This window comes from Diabrotica virgifera, chromosome 8 (genome assembly GCF_917563875.1).
Source record: "Diabrotica virgifera virgifera chromosome 8, PGI_DIABVI_V3a".
NCBI lineage: Eukaryota > Metazoa > Arthropoda > Insecta > Coleoptera > Chrysomelidae > Diabrotica > Diabrotica virgifera.
In genome coordinates this window covers 49,091,584-49,116,585 of record NC_065450.1, presented here as the reverse complement: position 1 = coordinate 49,116,585, position 25,002 = coordinate 49,091,584, and the positions used below count along the sequence as shown (strand labels likewise).

General features: G+C 32.6%; 1 protein-coding gene across 2 annotated transcripts in view; it reads left to right on the top strand.

The window, feature by feature from the left end:
* The window catches only part of LOC126889978 (TATA element modulatory factor), a 64,812-nt gene that overhangs the window by 19,468 nt on the left and 20,342 nt on the right, over positions 1 to 25,002 (top strand). For both annotated transcript variants that reach the window (XM_050658767.1, XM_050658766.1), the window contains exons 3-9: positions 1,129 to 1,341; positions 5,568 to 5,730; positions 5,788 to 6,442; positions 10,709 to 11,496; positions 13,421 to 13,739; positions 14,082 to 14,343; positions 20,761 to 21,101. In XM_050658767.1, the coding sequence (XP_050514724.1) occupies positions 1,129 to 1,341; positions 5,568 to 5,730; positions 5,788 to 6,442; positions 10,709 to 11,496; positions 13,421 to 13,739; positions 14,082 to 14,343; positions 20,761 to 21,101 (2,741 nt within the window). The remainder of the gene's footprint in view (positions 1 to 1,128; positions 1,342 to 5,567; positions 5,731 to 5,787; positions 6,443 to 10,708; positions 11,497 to 13,420; positions 13,740 to 14,081; positions 14,344 to 20,760; positions 21,102 to 25,002) is intronic.

Sequence of the window (25,002 nt, the reverse complement as noted above, 5' to 3'; positions counted from 1 at the left end):
GTAGAAAAAATAAGTATTGATCCATTAACATTAAATTATTGAAAGTTAATAATAGGTACCTGGTTTTCAATCAAAGAGATCTTTAAAATTTCAATATAATTTCAAAATTGACGTAATTAAATCAACGGTGCAAAAAATTAAAATGCACCTTTAATCACAGTTTTTTATGCTCTTTTAAAATGCGCAGACAAATTTTCAAAATTTCAATATACAGGGTGTTGGTTCGAGGTCACAATTACTTTATATTTTTTTTGTTAATCCGTACCTGGATTTTTCTGGTGATTACTAATTGGGTCGTTCGAATGTGGTAAATGAGTATTGATTATTTTTAAAATGAGTATTTATTCATTAACTTTAATAATTTATAACTAAAAGTTAATAATATCTGCTTTTTAATGTCAGAGTTCTTAAAAAATTCAATATAATTTCAAAATTAAAGTCATAAAATTGTCTGGCCGAAAAATTGAAGTGAACCATTAAACTTACTTTTTTGTGCTCTTTTCAAATATGCAAACAGATTTTCAAAATTTGAATATACAGGGTGTTGTTTTAACGTCACAATTACTTTATAATTTTTTGTTAATCCGGACCTGGATTTTTCTTATGGTTAGTATGTCTGTCGTTTAAGTTTTAAATGAGACATATGTGTACCAAATATCAAAAAAATATACAGGGTGGTTCTAAAGTTATGGCTTAGGAAAAAAATGGGCAAAATCGATAAAACACCCTGTAACTCGGTTATAAAAGTCGGTAGGGCAAAAAATGTAGTATATCTAGAACCGGCTCGGTGACCTCTATTCACCGTTAACGTATTTCCGTTTCCCAATGAAACACCCTGTATAAATGCAGACTAAAAATCTAAAGGAATAACGCAGAAAATACAAAAAATCGTCGATATAACTTGATTAACCTATGGATGTTAAATGCCAATCGTGTCAAAATTTCATAAATAGGTATCAGAAAATGTCATTTCATAGTGTTAAAATCTCATAATTTAGTGGAGTAAACTTGCTTGTTGGGCCAATTACAAACAAGCATTAAGGCGCGGTAAATTTGTATTACTCCTAGTTTAAAAACGGGGTATAGTTCTTTATAGATATGATTATGATAGTTTTATTCTTATTTTAGGTGAAAACGATGGTGGTCAAAATTCTGTTAAAAGAAGAGAGAAGAAAGCAAATGCCTCACTACTCAATAGATTATCCGCCGTAAGTGCGGAAAGTGGTAAAAACAGCTCAGAGAGTGCGGACATTATTACATGCAGCACAGAATGTACAACAAGTCCAGAATCTGAAATGCTATCTACTGGTCAATCAATATCCACTTCAAGTTCAGCTCTAGGTATGTGCTTTAGTACTAATATATTATGAAGTCGTATATTAAGAAGCAGTTGACCTGGCTTCTTCTTTAAGTGCCGTCTCCCAATCGGAGGTTGGATATCATCATCACTATCTTTACTTTATCTACCGCTTCTCTGAAGAGTTCTATAGAACTACATTTAAACCAGTCCCTTAAATTTTTCAACCATGACACTCTCCTTCTTCCTATACTCCTTCCTCCTCTTATCTTTCCCTGTATTATCAGTCTTAGCATTTCATATCGCTGTCCCCTCATTACGTGTCCCAGATATTGTAACTTTCTTATTTTTATTGTGTTTATTGTGACGTGATTGTCTGTGATAGCTCCTTGCCAATTTATTATAATTAAACAAAAAGGGTCTTGTTTACCGAATTTTATTTATGAATGCATTTAAAAGGGGGACCTTTTTAACATGTATATTAACCTCGATATATCTTTCTAGAAAATGCTTATTTGATATTTATGTAAATAACCCTTCGATTAAGACTAAGTTTTCACTCTAATGGCATATAAAACAACATAATGCTATTCTACACCCCACCAGAATGAAAACAATGGGAACCTTCTCTGGTTACACCTCCGAGGCTTCTACAATATGCAAGCCATACGGATGCTGAGACTAAGTAAGATGAGGGAATTCTACAATTTACAATTCACGTCCCATCTGCTCACCGCGGTAAAGTTCCAACGAGAATGGTTCCCTTCGTACTCCAATCAGAGTAAATATAAATCAAAAATGAATAACCATTTTCAATTTCGTTGCAAAACGAAAATACAGCCGAACCATATTCTAGTCCAATCAGAGAGTGCAGCAAGCACCTCTATCGGTTTCGAAACTTATTAGTCTCTCATCAGGAGGCACATATTTCGTAGAGGTTTCGAAACCGGTAGAGGTGCTTGCTGCACTCTCTGATTGGACTAGAATATGGTTCGGCTGTATTTTCGTTTTGCAACTAAATTGAAAATGGTTATTCATTTTTTATTTACATCTACTCTGATTGGCGTACGAAGGGAACCATTCTCGTTGGAACTTTACCGCGCTGAGCAGATGGGACGTGAATTGTAAATTGTAGAATTCCCTCATCTTTAGTCTCAGCATCCGTATGGCTTGCATATTGTAGAAGCCTCGGAGGTGTAACCAGAGAAGGTTCCCATTGTTTTCATTCTGGTGGGGTGTAGAATAGCATTATGTTGTTTTATATGCCATTAGAGTGAAAACTTAGTCTTGTTGTAGCAGTTGCCGCTAGGGCATCTATGCCATTTCGTTCGTTGCAGTGCTAGACTGCACGCTGGGGTTTGTTTTGGTTTGATCGGGGAGAGCAGCATATGTGCCTCCTGATGAGAGACTAATAAGTTTCGAAACCGGTAGAGGTGCTTGCTGCACTCTTTGATTGGACTAGAATATGCTTCGACTGTATTTTCGTTTTGCAACGAAATTGAAAATGGTTATTCATTTTTAACCCTTCGATTGTTATTCTAGAATAAGATGAATTCTTCCGTAATAATCTTTCTTATTCTGGAACATTGTAATAATGTATAAATAGGGGTTTTTGGAATTAGTAAATAAATTATTAGATTTGGTGTAATAAATAAATTAGATATCGTAGTTTGTAAAATAAAAGATATAAATTCAGTGTCTTTCATTTTGTTTAGAAGTAAGTTATTAAAAAAATAAATGAAGTCAACTAAAATTAAACATTAGTGCCTATAAAAACATAAATAATAAAATAGTAAAGTCAGTTTAGTAACATTATTATTTCGTATTATTTGCCCATTTCTCGCAATACTTCCGTTTTCTTCTGTGTTCATACTATTCTAAGCATCCTTCTGTAACACCACATTTCAAATGACTGTAGCTTATTTATGTGTTCTTGCTTCAATGTCCAACTTTCAAGTCCTGCAGTATCGAGAACACGTAACATTTCAAAGCTCTTACTCTCAGTTCCAATCCAAGGTCTTTATTGCAGAGAACTGTTCTCATTTTTACAAACGCATTTCTTGCTATTTCTATCTCTGTCCTTATTTCTGTTGTTTGATCATTTTTCTCTGAAATCCAGGTTTCTAGGTATTTGTATTTATCAACCCTTTCTATCAGAGCTTGCCATAATTACGGTGTCATCTGCATATCTGATGTTGTTAATAGATCTTCCGTTAATTATTATTCCTTCACTTTAAGCTAGTAATGCTTCTTCAAAGATGGCTATATACTATATAAATTAGAGAGTAATGGAGACATAATACATGCCTACCTAACTCCTCTCCTGATTTCAATTTCTTTACTGGGTTCGTTATCTATTACAATTTGTGCTCTTTGATTCCATTAAAGGTTTGTTAATATTCGTAAGTTCCTTTTGTTTATGTTTTTTGTCTTTAGAATTTGGACTAATTTTTCATGTCTTACTTTGTCAACTGCTTTCTCAAAAGCAACGTCCCCAAATGCACATCCCCATTTATATCCATGCATCTTCGAGTTAACACATTAAAAGCAAATAACGCCTCTCTGGTTCCTAGTTCGTTTCTGAACCCAAACTGACTATCATCTATTCCTTCGTCCAGTTTTTTTATTTATACGACCATGTATAATTTTCAAGAATAATTTGAGAATGTGATTTATTAATGATATATTGTTCTGTATTCACTGCAATCTTTAGCGTTTGTATTAGGGATAGCACAAAAGGTGGAGAGTAACCATTGTTTTGGTATGTTTTCAGTTTACCTGGCTACTGTTCAGTAAATTTTAAGATTTGTCTTCCTGGATAGAAACTTGATCTTAATAGACTTTTCAGGATTCCATATTACTGTTACCTTTTGCACCTATCTTGTTCTTTTCATGATCGTCGTCATCCTCTTCTAAATTGACTCAAATAAATTAACTGGTCGGCCTTCTTAAATTCATAAACTTTGTCATCTGTTTTTATCTTTAAGTTTTATTCTCCTCCATCTTTCCGTAATCGTACATTTTTGATTTTTAGTATTAATAATTTCTAGCCTATACTTTCTTAGACCTTTTTAAATTTTTTAAATATCCTCATTAATTCTACCTTTGCGCTGTCCAGTAGTGTTCCAGTAGTGTTGCAAAAGTGTAGCAAATCATTCGCAAAAACTAGGTATTGGTCATGTTCTTAGACGTTTACTACGGTTGTCTATTTCGACTAACCAATGATCATTAAGACCGCGATTACATCACGAGATTACATCACGAGATTACAGTAATTTGAATCGTAATATGATTAATCGGTATTTTTGTGTTTGATGTATGGAAAATAGTAGTAAAGCTAGTTGTGAAATAAAGGTGTTTATTGGATTATAATACTTAATTATGAAAAACAGTTGATATTTGGGTAGTTTGGTACCTAAAATTAATCAGTACGGGTTGTTCACGTTTATCCAACGGTTAATGCAAGATTTAGGGAAATCTAGGGCTTCAATCCCCATTGTACAATGAAATTTTGTCGCTTATACTGAATTTCCATCAATACTGGATTAACTATTGAATACATACCGTCCTTAGAGGTCAACTAAGATTATGTGAATTAGAATTACTTGTATAATTTATTGTAAGAATTTAAATAATAGGTAATCAATTTGGCCACACTACAGCCTGTACCTCGCATTCTAAAATTTCATCATTTTTATTACGTTAATATATAATGCAATTATTTTAACGTTTTTTTAATTTAAAAATAGACTATTGTGACGTCAGTCAAGTCTCCCCACCACAGTCGGAGTAGGCAACCGTAGTAAATGTCTAAGAACCGTAGGTATTGGTGCTGTTTGTTGAAAATTATTTTATTTCGTTTTAAATTAGTTTCTTATTATCGTTTTTGAAGTAAATTAAACAAAGTTATCGATAGTGGGTCTGTTTGCTTTAGCCCACTTTTAGATTGAAAAATTTCCAATCTTTACCCATTTCACATTCTACCTTTGTTAGCCTTACCAACTTACTTAAGATACCCAGCTTGTTGGTTGTAGAGTCTTTCTCCTGCTATGTTTATTCCCAAATTTAAGTGTGAGGGTGAAGAGTTTACTACCCTGTTCTTTTCATATTTTTCATTAGTCTGGTGTTGTGGTGTATGCCTTGTTTGATCCGTTTTCTTGTACTTTTATTTATGTATGTGTTCTCAATTGTGTTCCATTCCTTGCTTTTATATGTTCTCTTCCCTTAAAAGAGGATTTATTTTTGTGTGTACATATTTTATAATTTTTAGGCCTCCATCCAAAATCAGATTCTGTCGAAGTATTAGGAGAAAGTCTTACAAGTCCAAGTTCTTTAGAAGTACTTGGTACAAATAGTACGAACAGCAGAAGACAATCGGATTATACAGATGAAATTGTTTCTCCATCACCGTGGTCAGAAGATGAAAAATCGAGGTATGTTTTACACAGATAAATTTATATTTAAAAAATTCATCATGTATTATTTTCTAGTTCTGCTGAAAAGTTATCACCTGAAAGTGTCGAAGTTATTCCTGAAGATCAAGATGAAAACAGTGTTGCTGAGGATACAATGTCTTATACGTCAGTATCTGAGAGTACATCTGCAACGGTGTTAGATTCAGCATTTAATCCACATCTAAAGCCTCAAAAAATGCTTAAAGATACTTTTGGATTACAGGAGACTTTGAATGAAATCAGTAATGATGTGTTAGACAAAAACTATCCACATGTCGATGCTATTACCAGAGCCCCAGGAAGGAGTACTATGCAGTTACCTCTGACACCAGTTCTGATAGATACTCAGCCACAGAGCATCAAACAAGATTTGCCCGATATGCTACAAAAAACAAACATTATTGATATACCAGCAGAACCTCAAAGTCTTACTCATTCTGATAGTCAGATGAATATCTCTACAGACGAAAGTTCTCAATCAGATAAAACACTAACGGGCAGTGATAATGTGATGGAAAGTAGTAGTGACACTAGCACTGCTACTGAGACAAGTAGTAATTCAACATATTTGAAAAATTTATTGGCAGATGCAATGACTGAAAAAAGCATTTCGGACCAACAAAGTTCACCAAAGATACCAGTAGTAGATTCTAGTCAAAAATCTTTAATGGAAAGCATTTCTCTTTCTCAGGTAAGAATACTTTGTTTAATTGATTTGATACACTGTTTTATACACTTTCTGTCACTTACTGTTGCGTTTAGTAAATTTCCGACTTATTTCGTATGTTTTAAATGATGACACACGGGTAAAGACTCTGGGACTCAACTGTAGATGTACCCTAAAGGCTGTATGACACTATGCATTTTCTTGTATCGTTTCTAATATCGTTTCTGATATGTCAAAAAAATGTATAGTGTCATACACAGATACAAGAAACGATATCAGAAACGATACAAGAATTTGTGTCAGGCACAGATTCTTGTACAATAACTGCGCCAATTTCTGCGCAAAGAGCAAAAACGTAAAAAATCTGCTGGTAAAACTTCTAAATGTCATAATGGCGGCTGAAAATGAGATCATATGATTTATGTCTTGATGAATTTATTTGTGTTTTGTAGGTATTACTTATAAATATTTTATTGATACTTAATATACCGTTTGGTATGGACTACTGTTCTACTAATAACCATATATTTAGAATAACTTTGGGTTTCATATTGCATATTTTTTTAATAGAGGAAAATACAATAGTTCCAATTTGGATCAAACTGAAGATAATTATAATGCAAATATTTTAACACAAATATCAAAACAAAATAAAAAACACAAATAATCAACAGTCAACGTAAAAATTCTAGTTATAACATTAAAATATTTGTTTTTAAAAGTTTATAAATTTTATAAAATCCTTAAAATCAGCTGTAGACGCAGTACTACCATACCAATGTAACGTGACAGGGTGACAAACAAAATTTCGACCAATCACGTGCCGAATTTCATACAGTTTTCGATACAAGAACTTGCATAGTGTCATACAGGCCACAAATGTACGTACAAGAAATGATACAAGAAAATGTATACAAGAAACGATATCAGAAACGATATTAGAAATGATACAAGAAAATGCATAGTGTCATACAGCCTTTAGACGTATTTGTCTAAGGTAGATACACTTCATACTGCTTCCTGCATACATTTTGTAAATTCACGTTTAGTTGTTGTTTGTTTGGATTTATATGACTGCGTTCACGTTTAGTTTTCATTATTGACAATAATTTTTTACTTTAAGGCTTTTCATTTAGTCATTTGTTTGCTTCTGTCATGTGTCACATAATATTAATATATCTATGTCATACGTTATTGGTATATACCAATGATACAAACCAAAGACGTATAACGTAGATATATTAATATTATGTGACACATGACAGAAGCTCGAAACAAATGACATTCGATAAAAAACCCACTAATTTGATGTGATAGTGTTATTTTCGTGAAAATAGCAGTTTCTTTTCTGCCAGTTTTTGTTTATTTATTCGGTGATTTTAGAACGAACATTGTTAATAATTTCTTTTGCTTACCTTCTTCTAGTTGTATGACCGTTATTGATCAGCTGCTCTAAATAATGATGTAGTCGATTTTTTGTTCCGTTGTCTTAGATTTTGAGCCTCATGTTCTACCAGGACCACATTTGCCTTAGATGTTTTCCTGGATGATAAAATCTAAAATTTCATATTTTTCAGAGTGTCTCATGATGTGATCGAGGTATTTCAGCTTGCGTCCCTTTATTATATTGAATAGTTGTGTTGTTTGAGCCGTCTAAGGACCTCCTCATTTCCAACTCTGTCGACCCAGCTTATTTTTAGTAGTCGTCTGTATATCTCAAAGGCTTCCAAGTGTTTAAACATGGCTTCACTTTCACTCCATACAGTAGGACGGAAAGATGTAGCGATATGTCATTCTGAAAGATCCCGGGCCTCGATTTTTGACCCTTCGCTTCGTTATCGAACGTATTCGCTACGTATACTAAACAAATAGGAAACGAATATGTTCGATAACGAAGCGAAGGGTCAAAAATCGAGGCCCTGAACGTTTCAGCCCTTGAAAATTTTTTAGAGGTCGCTCAACAATTTTTTCTCCAAAAATTTTTATTGGATTTTTTTACTTTTCGTTTTTTTACTAGAAGAAATAAAAAATTCATATTCCACGTATTTGAGTACCTTTATTTTTTCCCCAAGTTTTTTTCTCATGCAATATCATCAAACTAAATGAAAAAATATCTTTAAAAGGGTCTAGGAACACCTATATTTATTCGGGAATCTCTTTATATCGATTTTTTGCTAATTTTTAAGGTTTATTTTTTAATTTCTTTAGGTGAATACAAGGGGTTAAAAAAATTCTCTCGTGATAAAATGTTCCTTTTGACATGCATAAAATATGAAAAAACATTTTATGTTGACTAGGATATAATAGTTCAGTATTGAGTATTTACCTTCGTCTGGCATATTCATAACAGCCTCTTTCACAAAAATCACTTGAATTATAAAAATTTACGTGCAATCTCTGCGACGACGGTTGGCAATCATCATTGCTCTTATAACTTTTGACACTACAGCCCGAATGAGTTCACTTGAGCTGCATCCAAACCATTCTCTGAGGTTTCTTAGCCGGGACATTTTTTCTTTCCCTGCATTATTAATTTTAGTAATTCATCTTTGTCACCACGTGTTATATGACCCAGTTTTAACCAGTTATATTAACAATTTAGTAATCGTTCTCTAATATTTAGCCTGAGGTCTCTACTACATAATATTTGTTTCATATTATTGAATGCACTTCTAGCGTTTTCTATTCTAACTCTGATTTCTTTGGTATAATCGTTTGTTTCATTAATGTTTGTCCCTAAATAGTAATTATGTAGTAATAATTCTGAACTCGTTCTATAGTCTTATTATTTACGTGTAGATTGATATAACCATGAATTTTGTTTTCTTTATATTTAGTGACAGACCAAATTGTTTACTCGCTGCAACAACCTTATGTAAAATTCTTTGTAGATCTGTAATATTTTCTGCTATTAGTATTGTATCATCAGCATATCTAATTTCACATATGGGTAGACCATTTATTTTTATGCCTGCTACTTCATCTTCTAATGCTTTTTTGAATATTTCTAAAAATATAAATAAAATAAAAATTAAGAACCTCAAAACTGAACGCAGTCAAAACGTGTTATGGAGTGACAGCTGTCAAATTTGTATGGTTATGTTATTTAAGGAGCGGATAGTGTCAGATACATATACATATAATACCTATTAATACCTGCTCGCTACACTCTGAACCTGTGCGACAGAGAAAAATGACTATTATGTACAGGCATATCTTTCTAATAGACGGGGTTTATTAAATCGGAGCCAGTGGGAAACTCACGTGGTCGATAAACCCAACGTAATTGAATAAAACCCGTCGATTAGAAAGAGATACCTGTACCTAATACAGTTTATTTTTCTCTGTCGCACTGGTTGTATAGTTTTAGATTGCACGCAGTCTAGGTATTATACAGTAAGAGCCACCGTACTAGACACATAGGAACATTGAGCTATTACAGTCCTGGACCCTTCACTTGTTGCAATGTTTATTTTTATGTCTAATGACGTTAAGAATGTCAGAAAATGTATAGAAACTGAATATTAACACAGAAAGTTGACAAATAATAGATCAGTTCTATTAAATACAGCTGATCTAATTTGGACGTTTATAGTTGTCATTTTGTTAAAGTTGTAAAAGTTTTAAAGTATTGTAATATTCTTGGTGTTTGAATAAAGTTATTTTAAAACAGAGTAATAATAATATTAACTAATATATTTTTTATATCGAGAAAAAATAAATTATTTTGAATAGTTTCTTGACAGTAACATGACAGGGATGAAAGTCACATCCGAGAACGGACCGGATTAGCCCATAAGCATAGCAAAGCAATTAGGTACCTACCCATGTTTCTAGTACGTTGGCGTTTACTGTATGTTTATGGCTAGATATAGTCACGTATAACTATCTGCTTTAAGGACATTTTCGTTTTTGCAAGCTTTTTATGTGAAATAGCACTACGTGCGACGTCTATTGGAGACCACTGTCTGTGTAGCCGAGTTCAGCAGTTTCATGCTGCGTTCTGATTTATCTTACGGCGGAACGGGACGAGACCGGGAAGTGCCGAGGACGTGCGATTTATATTGTTCTGCTCGCCGTGCCGTCCACGTCCCGGTCCCCGGTGTAACATAAATCAGCCTTAAGAGTCCGCAACTATTATTTATTGTATTAAGCATACAGACGCGATGTATTTTCGTAACAACCATGCTTTTTTCTCTAATTTAGTTCAAATTGTTCAGTTATTCCCGATTAACTGGAAAACTCTTCATCATAATATCAATATAAATGTTATCAAAATTTTTATTCTAGGTGGATCCTGTTCCAAGAGAAAGTTCTCCCATTAGCTCAGAGAGTCGTTCGGATCTTGTCAAAATAGGGTCAGATCATACTTCAGGCCATACATCTGGAGACGAATTGGAAACAACAACCTCTTCAGACATAGAAATTATATCTAGTCCAAATGGTGATTCTAGTAGTACACAAAGTAGACAAAGTCCGGCTAAGCAGACGTGTACTAGAACTAAAATGGAAGGCAGCGACTCCTTGTTGGGTAGACTAACGTTAAAAAAAGTCAAAGGGCACAACAGAGAACTTTCAGAGGCCTCAAGTATTAGTGATGACCTACATCCACCAGAAGTAGATAGACTGTTGAAGAAGATCGCAGAAATAACTGAGATATTAGAATCTAGGGAATCGAAATTAATAGACGTTAATCGAAGAAACGCTGAACTTCAAGAAGTAAACAGCAGCATAAAAGACCAGTTAAATACTATTATGAGTAAGCAATTAGACAGCGCCGATCTGTCACAAGTAACGGACGAATACACGCAACGAATATCCATATTAGAAAAGAAATTCCAGCAAGCGATTAGAGAAAAGGATAATTATAAAAAACAATTAGATCAAATCAAGGTAGAATCCGCAAGTAGGCTTAGTAAAGGAGAAATGGAAAGTTTAATATCTGAAAAGGAAGAAACGATCAAAGAATTGATTCACGAAGGAGAAAAGTTATCTAAGCAACAGTTGCAGCATTCCAATATCATCAAAAAGTTAAGGGTAAAAGAGAAGGAGAATGAGAATACTATAAAACATCTAAAGTAAGTTTCATTTTTATAGTTTGTAGCATTTTTTGTCCACTCTGTATATAGTAAGAATTTCATAAGGTTTTGATTTACCACTTTGACAATCGTCCACTTTGAAGTTGAAGAGCTTCAAAGAGAATAAGCATAATCTAAATGTTTATTTGTATTGCCTTTTATCCAGGTGTTTATTGTGCATGAAAAAATTAATAATCTATTTTCTTTATATACACTGGCATCAAGAGAAAACGGACGGCCCACAAAATTGGTCATTTTTGTTGTCTCGAATTTCCTAAACCTGTTGTTCGATTTAAGTGATTTTGAAGTTATACTTCTTTACGATCGAGAGTGAAATTGTATAATGCCGGGCGCATGCGCACACAGACAGTATGTATTTCGTTGCCAATCTTTCAAGATATGTATGTGTCAGCGCAAATAAGTCATAATATATAAAAGGATATATTAGTGTTCTTAGTAAATGTATTATTTATTATAATTTTTGTGTCCTTGGATTTGTCTTCCTCGGGAATAAGATATTTTATAATAATAGTAAGTATATTTAAAGGATGTATTTTTGTACACTTCACTTGGTCTATTAAATTTGTCAGTATGTATGAGAAATCTTGTAACCTTTCAAAGCAAAAGGTATATAGCTCAGTGGTAGAGCGTGTGACCGGAGATCAAGAGGTCCCGGGTTCAAATCCCGGACGATTCATATTCTTTTTTTTTTATATTTTTGGTATCGTTTTAATACAATTTTTTTAAAAGTGGTAGGTAAAGAAAGTTAGTTTAATATTTAAATAAAATACAAATAACCTGTTAAGTATATTAATTTGGTTGAAATCATAATAGAAGTATAACTTCTTACGTGCGTACAAAGTACACACACATTCTTTTTTTTTTTAATATGTTATAGCTTTATAAAAATCTGTGTTTTTCTCAAAGTTGTGGAATACTTGTGGAATATTCTAGCATCTATAAAATACTGAAATTAAAACCCAAATATAGCCTCAGGTTTTCTTAACATTGTTGTTTTAATCATTCGCTTATGTTGGATAATAAAAAAGTTAGGTACTTTAACAACTAGCCTTGTTCTTCATCAATACAGGGTTTTTCTAAATAAGTACGACAAACTTTAAGGGGTAATTATACATGAAAAAATAATGACCATTGGCTTTATAAACATATGTCAGCAAATTCTTCGATTCCTCAATACAGGATGTTGAATTTTTTCTTACAAACTGACGATTTATTTATTGCTCTAAAACCGGTTGAGATATGCAAATGAAATTTGGTAAGTTTTAAGAGGTAGTTATTGCGCATTTTTTGACATGCAATTAAGAATTTTATATTCACCATAGGCGTGCATAAGAGTAATATGACCGGTATGAGTTTGTAAGAAAAAATCAACATCCTGTATCTCGGAAGCGAAGAATTTGCGGACATGTTTATAAAGCAAATGGCCATTATTTTTTCATGCAGAATTGCCCCTTAAAGTTTGTAGTACATACTTATTTAGAAACACCCTGTATTGATGAAGAACATGGCTAGTTGTTAAAGTACCTTTTTATTATCCAACATAAGCGAATGAATCAAAAAACAGAATGTTAAGAAATCCTGAGGCTATAGTTGTGTTTTAATTTCAGTATTTTATAAATGCTAGAATATTCCACAGGGTGTTGAGAACTTTGAGAAAAACACAGTTTGATTGGTCCACCCGGTATACAATGAAAATGTACCTGTTTAAATTATTACAGTATAGAGTAAGTTGTATAAGAATAATATTGTTAATATTACATATTAAAAAATCACTTAAATCGGACAGCAGGTTTAGGAAATTCGAGACATCAAAAATGACCAATTTTGTGGACCCCCGTTTTCTCCGACGCGCAGTTTATCTTTAAATTCAATTAAAATCTTGAAGTGACTAAATTATTTTCAGGGAGAGTGTGGAAAGTTTAACGACCGAGTCAGATCGCCTGAAAAAATCTTTAACAGCTAAAGACGAAGTTGAAAGAACTCAAATAGAAGCTATTAACCAATTAACGTCTAAAAATAGAAAATTAGAAAATGAAGTTAACAAATACAAAGGGCAACTCGACGATTTAACGCAAAAATACGATACAACAAAGAAATCTTTGGATGCGGCTAAAAAGGAACTTCAAGATAAAACTAGAACAAGTACTGAGTTACAGTTGAGAGAACAGATGTTGGATACTTTAGAAAATCAAAAAAAGGTTACAGAGTTACAAAATTCTGAAGTAAGTATTATCTGTAATTAACTATTCGTTCAATATGACAATACACTGGGGTGCAAAACCGGACACTCATATTTTTCCTAAAAACTGGCCTTTAAAAACGTTTAAGATGTTCCCAAATAAGTATATAATAATAAAAAAATTTAAAAGTCAAATTTATTACAACTCAAGAACGTTACACAGAAAAAAGAATAAAATTTTCAAAAAATTTGAAAATCTGCAAAGAAACAAAAATTCATTTTTTTTTTTAATTTAAATTTTTTTGACTTGAAAATGATTACTATTTGACAAAAATTTGATTTTATTTTCTTACATAATTAATACCTTCATACTTCTTGATTATAGCTCGTGGAACAATTAGAAGATATGAGACAAACTTTAAGACAGTATGAGGCGAATAACATTAAAAATGAAGAGAAATCTCGGGAAGACATAAATAAACTAATGAGAAAATTAGAAGAAGCAGAAACAAGAAATGAAGAATTATCACAATCAGTATCAGAGGTCAGCAGACCTTTAATCAGGCAATTAGAATCTTTACAGGCAACTCATTCAATGAAATTGGCGGCATTTGAAAAAGTAGAAGAGGAATTAACGCTTAAGATAAGTAAGTTACTTCATCTGATTATTTTCAATTATAGTTAGTTATTTGGTATATTATAGTTTATTATTATATCTGGTTATATATAGTTAGGTATTTGGTATATTATAGTTACTTATTATATCTGGTCCAGGAGGAATCTCAGCGGAACATAAAAAATGAAATTGCAAAATTGATCAAATTAATACCCTTAAAATAACTACACAAATGAAAAAAACATACCAGAAAATTGGAAAAAAGGATGGATAACTCCAATAAACAAAAAAGGTAACAAGGAAGACTGCAAGAACTATCGCTGTATTACTGAAACCAGCACCTTTAGCAGTTTATATGTAAAACCTTTAAAAACTCTAATAGAAAATGAATATGCACCTTTAGAGATCGAACAACAAGCAGGATTCCGAGCAGGAAGATCCTGCATCGACCACATCTTGACGCTCAACCAACTCAACGAAAAAAAAGTAGCCATAGACAGAGAAATACATCTACTATTCGTCGATTTAACTAAGTCATATGATATCGCCCCACTGTGTAAATTCTGGTAAGTCCTGGAAAAATCTCCTGTTAATATAACTTAAAAAAAAAGCAGTGCAAAAATTCTATAACAACATTCAAGCAAACATAAAAATCAACAACAGATTATCCTATAGCTTCATGGTGAATAAGGGACTACGAGATGGGTGCAGCTTATCGCCAACGCTGTTTAAAATCTATATAAATGAGGTCTTGAATAAATGGCGGAAATCATGTTCTGGCATGGAGATACAGCTAAACGACGACTCAACATTATACACACTACATTTTGCTGACGATCAGGTGGTGATTGCCCAGGATAAAGATGATCTAATATTTATCACAAACCGGCTGTTTCGAAAATAGAAAATGGGGCCTATACGTCAATATAGAGAAAACCAAATATATGTGTGTTTGCTCTGGGCCCTTTCTCTTCGATGGAGGACTGTAAAAAACCAACGGGGGTTTTAGCACTGTTCGTGATTAATTATTTATATGGGAAATAAGCCACAATTAAAATGAAAAAAATAATTTTATTAACGTTTCGACGCCCAAATCGGGTGCCGTTGTCAAAATACAAAATATTACTAAAATAAACTAAAGTGTTGTTGCTAAGCAAAAAAAATTCTTCTAATAATTTATTTAATCTCACTCATTTATATTGGCAATTCAGACATATATTATACATTTTAAAGTAGAAGACTTTAAAATGATATTGCCAATATTTTATGAGTTGCGTTCCTGGGACGACTTACTGAAAGATAGTTCATTCGATTACATGAAATTAACCCCAACTCAAGAATATCCGTCATAAAAAATTATAGCATGTGATATGTCTTTAAAAATTAGAAACGTTAATAAAATTATTTTTTTCATTTTAATTGTGGCTTATTTCCCATATAAATAATTAATCATAAAAATGCCACAAGGAAATAGCTTCAGAACAACTGTTCGTGATGTCCTATCTTTTTTGCACAATGGTTTCTGCTGTAGGAAATTCACAATAATTAAATATGGTTTGATAGTTTCTTTATTTCAGCGCATTCCACAGCACTAAGCGAACGTATATTCCACCAAAAATATATTTTTTCTCGTTGAAATTATTTGATTGACATGATATTTAATTTTCTGACTATTGTTATGAGTTACCGATTCCAAAAACTACTCGTCCCCCGTGAAATGTTATACTTACTTATTTTATTTTAATTTATATTGACAATTTAAAATGTTTTATACAAATTAGGATCGAACAATGTGTATACGCTGTGAGCTCGTACGTAGAGAGGATATTTATAAATTCGCGAGCGCCAGTAGTGGCAAGTGTGTAAACGATTACCGGAAATTTGACATAAATGTCAAAGTGATTAATTTAAAATTAAAATTAAAAACATTAACTATAAAAAATATTAGTTGGTCAAAGCTGTGGTATATATTTTTACCTTAAATATACTTACGTTTTAAATACTGAATTTACGTTTTTTTAATGTTCCGTAATATGTAATTATAAATTATTCTGTTAATCTTAGCGCCATCTACACGATAATTGTGAAAGTATCCGAAGTAAGAAATTAATATTTCATCAATAGAACGTCAAAATGATTAGCAAAATCTTAAAAAAATCTATTACAATTTAATTACTTTTTAGCGTTGTAAATATTAAGCGATAACAATTAAATAATAAATTTAAAAATTACCGGTGAAAGTTGCATTAGTAATCCGCTAGGAGCGACACCAGCGAAGCTCAGAGCGTATACGTATATGCTCAGAGCTCCTAGCCGATTACTAATGCAACTTTCACCGGTAATTTTTAAATTTATTATTTAATTGTTATCGCTTAATATTTACAACGCCAAAAAGTAATGAAATTGTAATTGATTTTTTTAAAGGTTTTGCTAATCATTTTAACATTCTATTAATGAAATATTAATTTCTTACTTCGGATACTTTCACAATTATCTTGTAGATGGCGCTTAGATTAATTTATAATTACATATTACGAAATATTAAAAAAAACTTAAATTCAGTATTTAAAACGTAAGTATATTTAAGGTAAAAATATACACCACAGCTTTGACCAACTAATATTATTTTCTATTAATGTTTTTAATTTCAATGTTTTAAATTAATCACTTTGACATTTATGTCAAATTTCCAGTAAAAGCTTACTGACTTGTCACTACTGGCGCTCGCGAATTTTTAATTATCCCCTCTACCTACGAGCTCATAACGTATAGGAGGAGTGAAAAATGATTTACAACTAAAGGATGATATGGTTATTGAAACAAAGTTCTGATTATGTTTACCTTGGAACGAGAATCCAACAAAGTGGAAGGACACAATTCGAAACAGAGGAAAGAATTATGAAAGGAAAGAAAGTAATAGGAGCTTTGAACTCACTGCTTTGGTCAAAAACCATATCAAAAGAAAAGAAAACAGCTATATAATAGCATCTTTAAAAGCGTGTTACTGTATGGATGTGAAACTTGGCAACTGAATAAGCGAACAGAACAAAAGTTGCTCGCACTGGAAATGGACTTCTGGCGAAGATCGGCCTGCATATCCAGGGTCTCACTCGAATGATGGAGTACGAGATATTATGAATAGGAAAACAAACATAATAGAAGAAATAAAAAAAAACAACTTTGTTAGTATGGCCATGTACAAAGAATGGAGGAACATCGACACCCAAAGCTGATAATGGTGGCAACCCCCGGAAATAAAGGAAAGGGACAGACCGAAAACTACCTGAATAATGTCTGGTTGCACCATCAGACCTTAAGCTCCAGCTTGGCTAAGCTCAGCTTATAGATAGGGCCACCGTAAGTATCACTTACGTTGCACCATAATTTTTGATTCTTACCTTATTATCAATTATATCCATTATTATGTTATAATAATCTTATTATATTTTATTATAATTATATTGCATTAATTATTATCTTATTCTCGTCCTAAGCCTAAGATCGGTTGGTGCAACCAGGCATAAGTGTTATCCAGAAAGCAATATCTGATAGAGATCTACGACCAGGAGATTGGACAGATCGACGCAGCTGGAAAATAGGAACCGGAAGGCGCACATTCTTCTTCAAATTTTCCTTAAAGCAAAACAATGCGTCAATTTTTAAGTCATTTAAATGACGAAATTGCCGATGACTTTAAACTCCTGGCATTTTAAATTTTTTTTGCCAAAAAAAAAACGAAAAAACTTCAGTTAATAGTTATTTATGATATAAGTGTTAAAAGTACAATTTTAAGGCACGCATGTGAAAGTTTGCAGAATAAGCGAAACGAATTCTGCAATTCACATGAGTGCCGTAAAAATGTACTTTTTAACACGTTTATCATACAATATTTTTTTTACAAACGTCTTATTCGCTGTGAGCTCGTAGGTAGAGGGGATATTTAAAATTTCGCTAGCGCCAGTGGTGACAAATCAGTGAACGTTCGGTGGAAATTTGACATAAATGTCAAAGTGATTAAATTAAAACATTGAAATTGAAAACATTAATAGCAAAAAATATTAGTTGGTCAAAGTTGTGGTGTATATTTTTACCTTATATATACTTACGTTTTAAATACTCAATTTAAGTTTTTTGAATATATCGTAATATGTAATTATAAATTAATGTAAGCGCCATCTACACGATAATTGTGAAAGTATCCGAAGTAATTATTGGAAAAAGAAGAACTCTCCTCCTTTGGCAGATGCATTTATTGATACAAACTTATTTCAAAATGATATTGTTAAACTTAATAAAATACCATTGTATGCACACAGTTTCGATTCTACAATTGACAAACCTATCACCATATTCCCTCGGTATTCAGATTGTAATATCTTAAACCAAGTCATAATAAAATCCATTGTGAATGGTCTCGGGTCGAACTTAACTAAAATATATACAGATGGGTCAAAAACGGAGCTAAATACAGGTTCGGCATTTTTTGTTTCAAACATAAATCATATTGAAAAGTACAGAATCTCAAATTATTGTTCCATTTTTACCGCCGAGTCGTTTGCTATTGAAAAGGCACTAAAATGATGTGCAACTCAAACATGCACGAATGTGGCAATAATTTCAGACTCAAAATCAGCATTACAAGCTATTAGCGGTCACCCAATAAACCAATTCCGAAATGCCTTAATTTTAAACATTAAAAAATTAATTATGGATTTTAAACAAAATAATGTAACTGTTTCGTTTATTTTGGACGAAAGGACATTGCGGAGTCGAAGGTAATGAAATTGCGGATATAGCCGCAAAAAGTACTCAGTTGCCACCATATTGAAAAGTATTTAATTTAAAAGATTTGAATAATGCTCTCAAACCTAATATCAGAAGGAAATGGGAAACTGATTACAAAAGAATTGCAAATAAATCTACAAACCATTATTTCAGTATTCACCCTACACTTCCAAAAAACATTCCTCATTTCACCTTTAATTATAATAGAGCACAAATGTCAGTATTGACTCGTTTAAAATTGAACCATGCTCGCTTTCCATCTCACTTATATAAAATTGGAATACTTAACTCTCCTGTCTGTAGTTGTAACAATGTATCCATTGGTGATCTAAATGATATATTTCTAGAATGTTCTTTGAACTCTCAATCTTCTTCAATTCTGTATCAAGAACTAATTAATCACGAGTGTCCATTGCCGCTAAATATTACAGCTCTCCTTTCTTCCTCGGATAAATCGGTACTAGATTTCATCATTAATTTTATCAGAAATTCAAAAATAGCGGTATAGTTAAGAAATAGACAACATGAAAACATTTAATGTAATTAAGAATTTACATGTTTTGTGGCAAATAGATTTTGTCTGATGCCAGGATCTCACACACACATAATAAATTTAAAAATTACCGGCGAAAGTTGCATTAGTAATCCGCTAGTAGCGACACCAGCGAAGCTCAGAGCGTATATATCAACAATTATAATTTATTCATTCTCAATTACAGGACAATACCTACAAAAACTTTTACTTGGACTTGACTGACATTCCATTTTTATATTTTTCTTGAGGTTACATCAAAACTGCCTATTGGGACCGTGCAAGTTCGGCAAAGCGACCCCTATTTCTACGCTCTATACTAAAATTCGCACTTTTAATTATATTGGCCAATTATATTAGTCCTGGTTACTGGATAATTGTCAAGGCCATAGTCCAAAAAAATAATAAGAAGAAAAAATAAGATTCAGGTTATGTTATGAAAACGTCAACAATTGTATGTAGTAAATAAAATTAGTTATTAAAATGCAGTACTGCAAGAAAAATAAAATTAATTAAATTTACCTTTATATAATAATTGCATATCATATCAATATTGTGGAGCAATATATAATTTTTCTGCTTCATTGACAGAAGGTATGAAATATACGTCAATTTGACAATTTCAATTGACAATATGAATTATTTAAAATAGTTGCAATATTTCTCCGCGACTCGCGCAGGGTCGTTTCTCGTTTCCCCTTCCAAGTACTTGCACACCGCGAATACTGTGAATACGTAAATCATAAGAACTATAGAATAACATCTACTTTTATTGTTGTATATTCTAACAAATTTTAATAGTTTTTTTCTACAAACGTGTTAAAAATGCAATAAACAGTTTAAATTAAATTTTAAAAAACCTTTTAAACCTCCTTTTTCAAATTGCGTAAGTTGTACTATTAATGTTAATAAATGAAATATAAATATTTTGACGTTTCACAATTTGACAATTCACTTTTAATAGCAGTGCCTTAAAAATTTTAAAGCACTAGTGCCTTAAAGTAGCATTTTTAACGCTCCTATGGAGTGCTAAAAATTGCAAGTGCAAAAAATACTTTTGATACAGATAAATAACCGTATACAAAGTGTTCCATTTTTTTGGCCATCAGTATACATTTTTGTCTGTTTCAGCTGAATTGCAAACAAAATTACAAACGTCATCAAGTTCAGAAAGAGTCATCAAGGATGAGTGCGTTCAACTTAGATCCAAATTTTCCGAAATGGAAAGTCAAATAAGCAGTTCAAGACATAAACTGGAGTTGTTAGAAATGGAGTTGCAACAACAGAAAACTGAAAAACTTATTAGTGAACAAGAACTTAATAGCAAGATCGACCATTTAAACGATGTTATAAAGGATTATCAAGAAACAATAAATGAAAAGGAAAAGGACTTGTCGAACTTACAGCAACAATTAAGCTTAGAGAAAACTGCCCACGACTTGGAAAAAAGACAAATTGGAACTACAAATCAGGCAAGTATTTACTCATACAGAGTGAGTCTGTAATTTGGAAAATTCAATATCTCAAATACTTATTGTTTTTTTTGGAAAATGCTCAGACCCGTCGATTAGTATTTCAAATTGCCCTTTTTGACATACGATAATAATGTATACAGGGTGTCCCAATTTAAAAATATGACGTCATCGTTGATTTTCTTAAATGGCAACACTGTCATTTTGATAGCTATTTTGATACGACGTGTAAAGTTATACATCACTGCAAAATATAAAAATTTTATTCTCTACCATCTACAAGATAATAAAAAATAACAAAGTTATGTCTGTAATTTGGAATAAATTCAATAATACAAATACTAATTGTTTTTTTTTTGAAAAATTCTCAGACCCGTCGATTAGTATTTCAAAATGTAATTTTTAACATGCAATAATAATGTATACAGGGTATCCCAATTTAGAGATATGACGTCATCGTTGATTTTCTTAAATGGCAACACTGTCATTTTGATAGCTATTTTGATAGGGTGTGTAAAGTTATACATAACTGCAAAATTTCAAATTTTTATTCCCTACCATTTACAAGATAATAAAAAATAACAAAGTTATGAAAAACAAGTAATCAAATGTGACTGGCTAAATGACACCCAAGTCTATGCCATAAAAAAAAAAAAAAAAGTAATCAAATAATAATTTGAATTTAATTATTTCAATTAAGCAAATGCTCATAATGTTGCTCTTAATTATTGTCAAATAGTCAATGGGCAACATTATGAGCATTTTGCTTAATTGAAATAATTAAATTCAATTATTATTTGATTACTTTTGTTAATCAAAGCTTTGTTATTTTTTGTTATCTTGTAAATGGTAGGGATAAAAATTTTAAATTTTGCAGTTATGTATAACTTTACACACCCTATCCAAATAACTATCAAAATGACAGTGTTTCTATTTAAGAGAATCAATGATGACGTCATATCTCTAAATTGGGACACCCTGTATACATTATTATTTTATGTCAAAAATTACAATTTGAAATACTAATCGACGGGTCTGAGCATTTTTCAAAAAAACAATTAGTATTTGAATTATTGAATTTATTCCAAATTACAGACATAACTTTGTTATTTTTTATTATCTTTTAAATGGTAGAGAATAAAATTTGATATTTTGCGGTTCTGTATAACTTTACACACCCTATCAAAATAGCTATCAAAATGACAGTGTTGCCATTTAATAAAATCAACGATGACGTCATATCTCTAAATTGGGACACCCTGTATACATTATTATTGTATGTCAAAAAGGACAATTTGAAATACCAATCGACGGGTCTGAGCATTTTTCAAAAAAAACAATTAATATTTGAGATATTGAATTTATTCCAAATTACAGACTCACTCTGTATAGTCGTTCATCATATAATTTATTGAGTCTCATTCATATTTCCAATCTTATGTATGTTTTGTAAATAAACGCCCAACAGTGTAACGAGTATCGCACTTTTAGTCTGATGAATCATGTATTACATTTTTTTAAGAATACTGCACTCGAGAATTTACAACAAAACAGAAGTACGACTAAGCGGATCACAGTTTGGTTTCAGAAACAACCTTGTAACCAGCGAAGCTTTATTCAGCTTGCAGGTTATAGGTCAAAGATGTAGGGATATAGAACAACCTGTATATATGTGTTCTATCGACTTTGAAAAGGCCTTTGACCGAGTCACCCACGACAAACTGATAGGTGTCTTGCAACATGTGGATAAGCAAACTGAAAGAAGTTCTCTGAACAACTAGACCGGACCTTGAGCTGGGTCCCTCCAACCAGCAAAGATTATGAGAGGTTTGTGGGTGCAGTAATAAGCGCTGCCAAGGAAACCATCCCTAGGGGGTATGGCAAAGAATATGTGCCCGGATGGACTGAAACATGTGAAGACTTATACACGAAGTTTCTCGAAAGTGGTGACCGAGAAATAGCCGATGAGCTTTTACACAACATCGATACAGCTAGACGCCAAAAATGGATAAAGACTGTCGAAAACCTTGACTTCAAAAAAATCAAGCCGGCAGGCATGGTCCCTGTTGCGGAAAATTGGAGGAGCTAACCAGCTGGAATCCAGAGAGTCTAAAATGTCTCCTAACAAGGTCTCCTCCCATATAGTATCTCTATCCAGAGCTCCACGAGATCGAACACATACTACCAACGTGAAAAGAGACTTAAGGGCATTAAAACAAATGAACAGAACGAACTCCGAATATTCAGCAAGAATACTTATTTCTGAAATCACACATGCGCTGAAAGAAATGAAATCAGGTAAAGCACCTGGGTTTGATGGTTTATCTGTGTATCAAGAACCAGAGTTCTTGATACACAGTGGTAAATAAACGAAACAGTGGCTTGCAATGTTCTTTAATGATATACTTCAGTCAGGTAACATTCCTTTCTCATTTAAGCGAACAAAGATAATTGCAATTCTGAAGCCGGGCAAATCAAACGATAAGCCAGAAAACTACCGCCCCATAGCTCTACTCAGCATGGTACATAAACTATTAGAAAAGCTTCTCCTCAACAGAATTAGTCACAGGATACTAGAAAATGTCCCCATTGAACAAGCTGGCTTCCGCCCTCATCGAAGCTGTACGGACCAAATGCTGTCATTAACCACTTTTATAGAAGCTAGTTTTCAAAAGAAACAAAAGACAGCAACAGTATTTATAGATCTAACAACAGCATATGATACTGTTTGGAGACAGGGATTAATATATAAACTGGCCCGTATTATCCCCTGCAGAAAGATAAAATTAACCTCATTGACAACATGCTGAAAAACAGAGCCTTCCAGGTTATAATGGGAAAGGAGACGAGTAGACAGATGAAACTTAACAATGGTCTTCCACAGGGTTCTGTCCTTGCCCCTTTACTTTTCAGCCTCTATATTGCTGACATGCCTGAAACCGAATCTAGGAAGTTTGGATATGCTGACGATTGGACCCTTGCAACAAGCCACCAATCTTTAGAAACTACAGAAATCACTCTCACGAATGACTTATCCATCCTCAGCGAATACCTTAAGAAATGGAGACTACAGCCAAGTACTACAAAAACTGAAGTATCAGCTTTTCATCTCAACAACAAGCTGGCAAACAGAATTGCGAGTGTATTTTAATAACAAGCTGTTAAAACACAATAAATACCCGAAATACCTTGGGGTTACTCTAGACAGAACGCTCACATTCAGAGAACACCTGACGAAAACAGCATCAAATAGGCTTTCTTAACATCTTCTTTTTTTATCCATTTGCTTATGTTGGAAAATAAAAAAGTTACGGGCTTTAACAACTAGCCATGTTTTTCATCGATAAATCCTCATAGTAGGGGAGGAAAGTATGCTAAATTTGCAGTTACTCGAGCGTTATGGGGACCCATTGGATTGTGAATAGTATGTGCTAAAACCAGAAAAAGGTTAAGTTAAGTTTTCCATATATTGGGGGACTTTTCATTTATTAATTTATTTTCCATTTGAAACAATCGTTTTTTTCCGATTATAGCGCCATTTATCCATTATTTAAAAAAATGTTGCGAATAAAAGTTGCTTGTTTTTACGTCAAAAATCCAAATCTGCAATAAAAATTGGGGGCTCCTATTTAAGATTTTAAAGTAACCGCCCACCCCACCTCCTTGGGGGGACGTGTTTGGTGCCATTCGATAGATTTTTGAAAAATATTGATTAGGTGTATTTTGCAGTTGTACGACCTGATGTTCATTTCGCGAAATATCGTAAGAAAGCCTAAGGCTATAATTGAGTTTTAATTTCAATATTTTTTATATGCTAGAATAGTCCACAGGGTGTTCCAAACTTTAAGAAAAAAACACAGTATTATTGTTACACCCGGTATAAAATGATATTTAGCTGTCT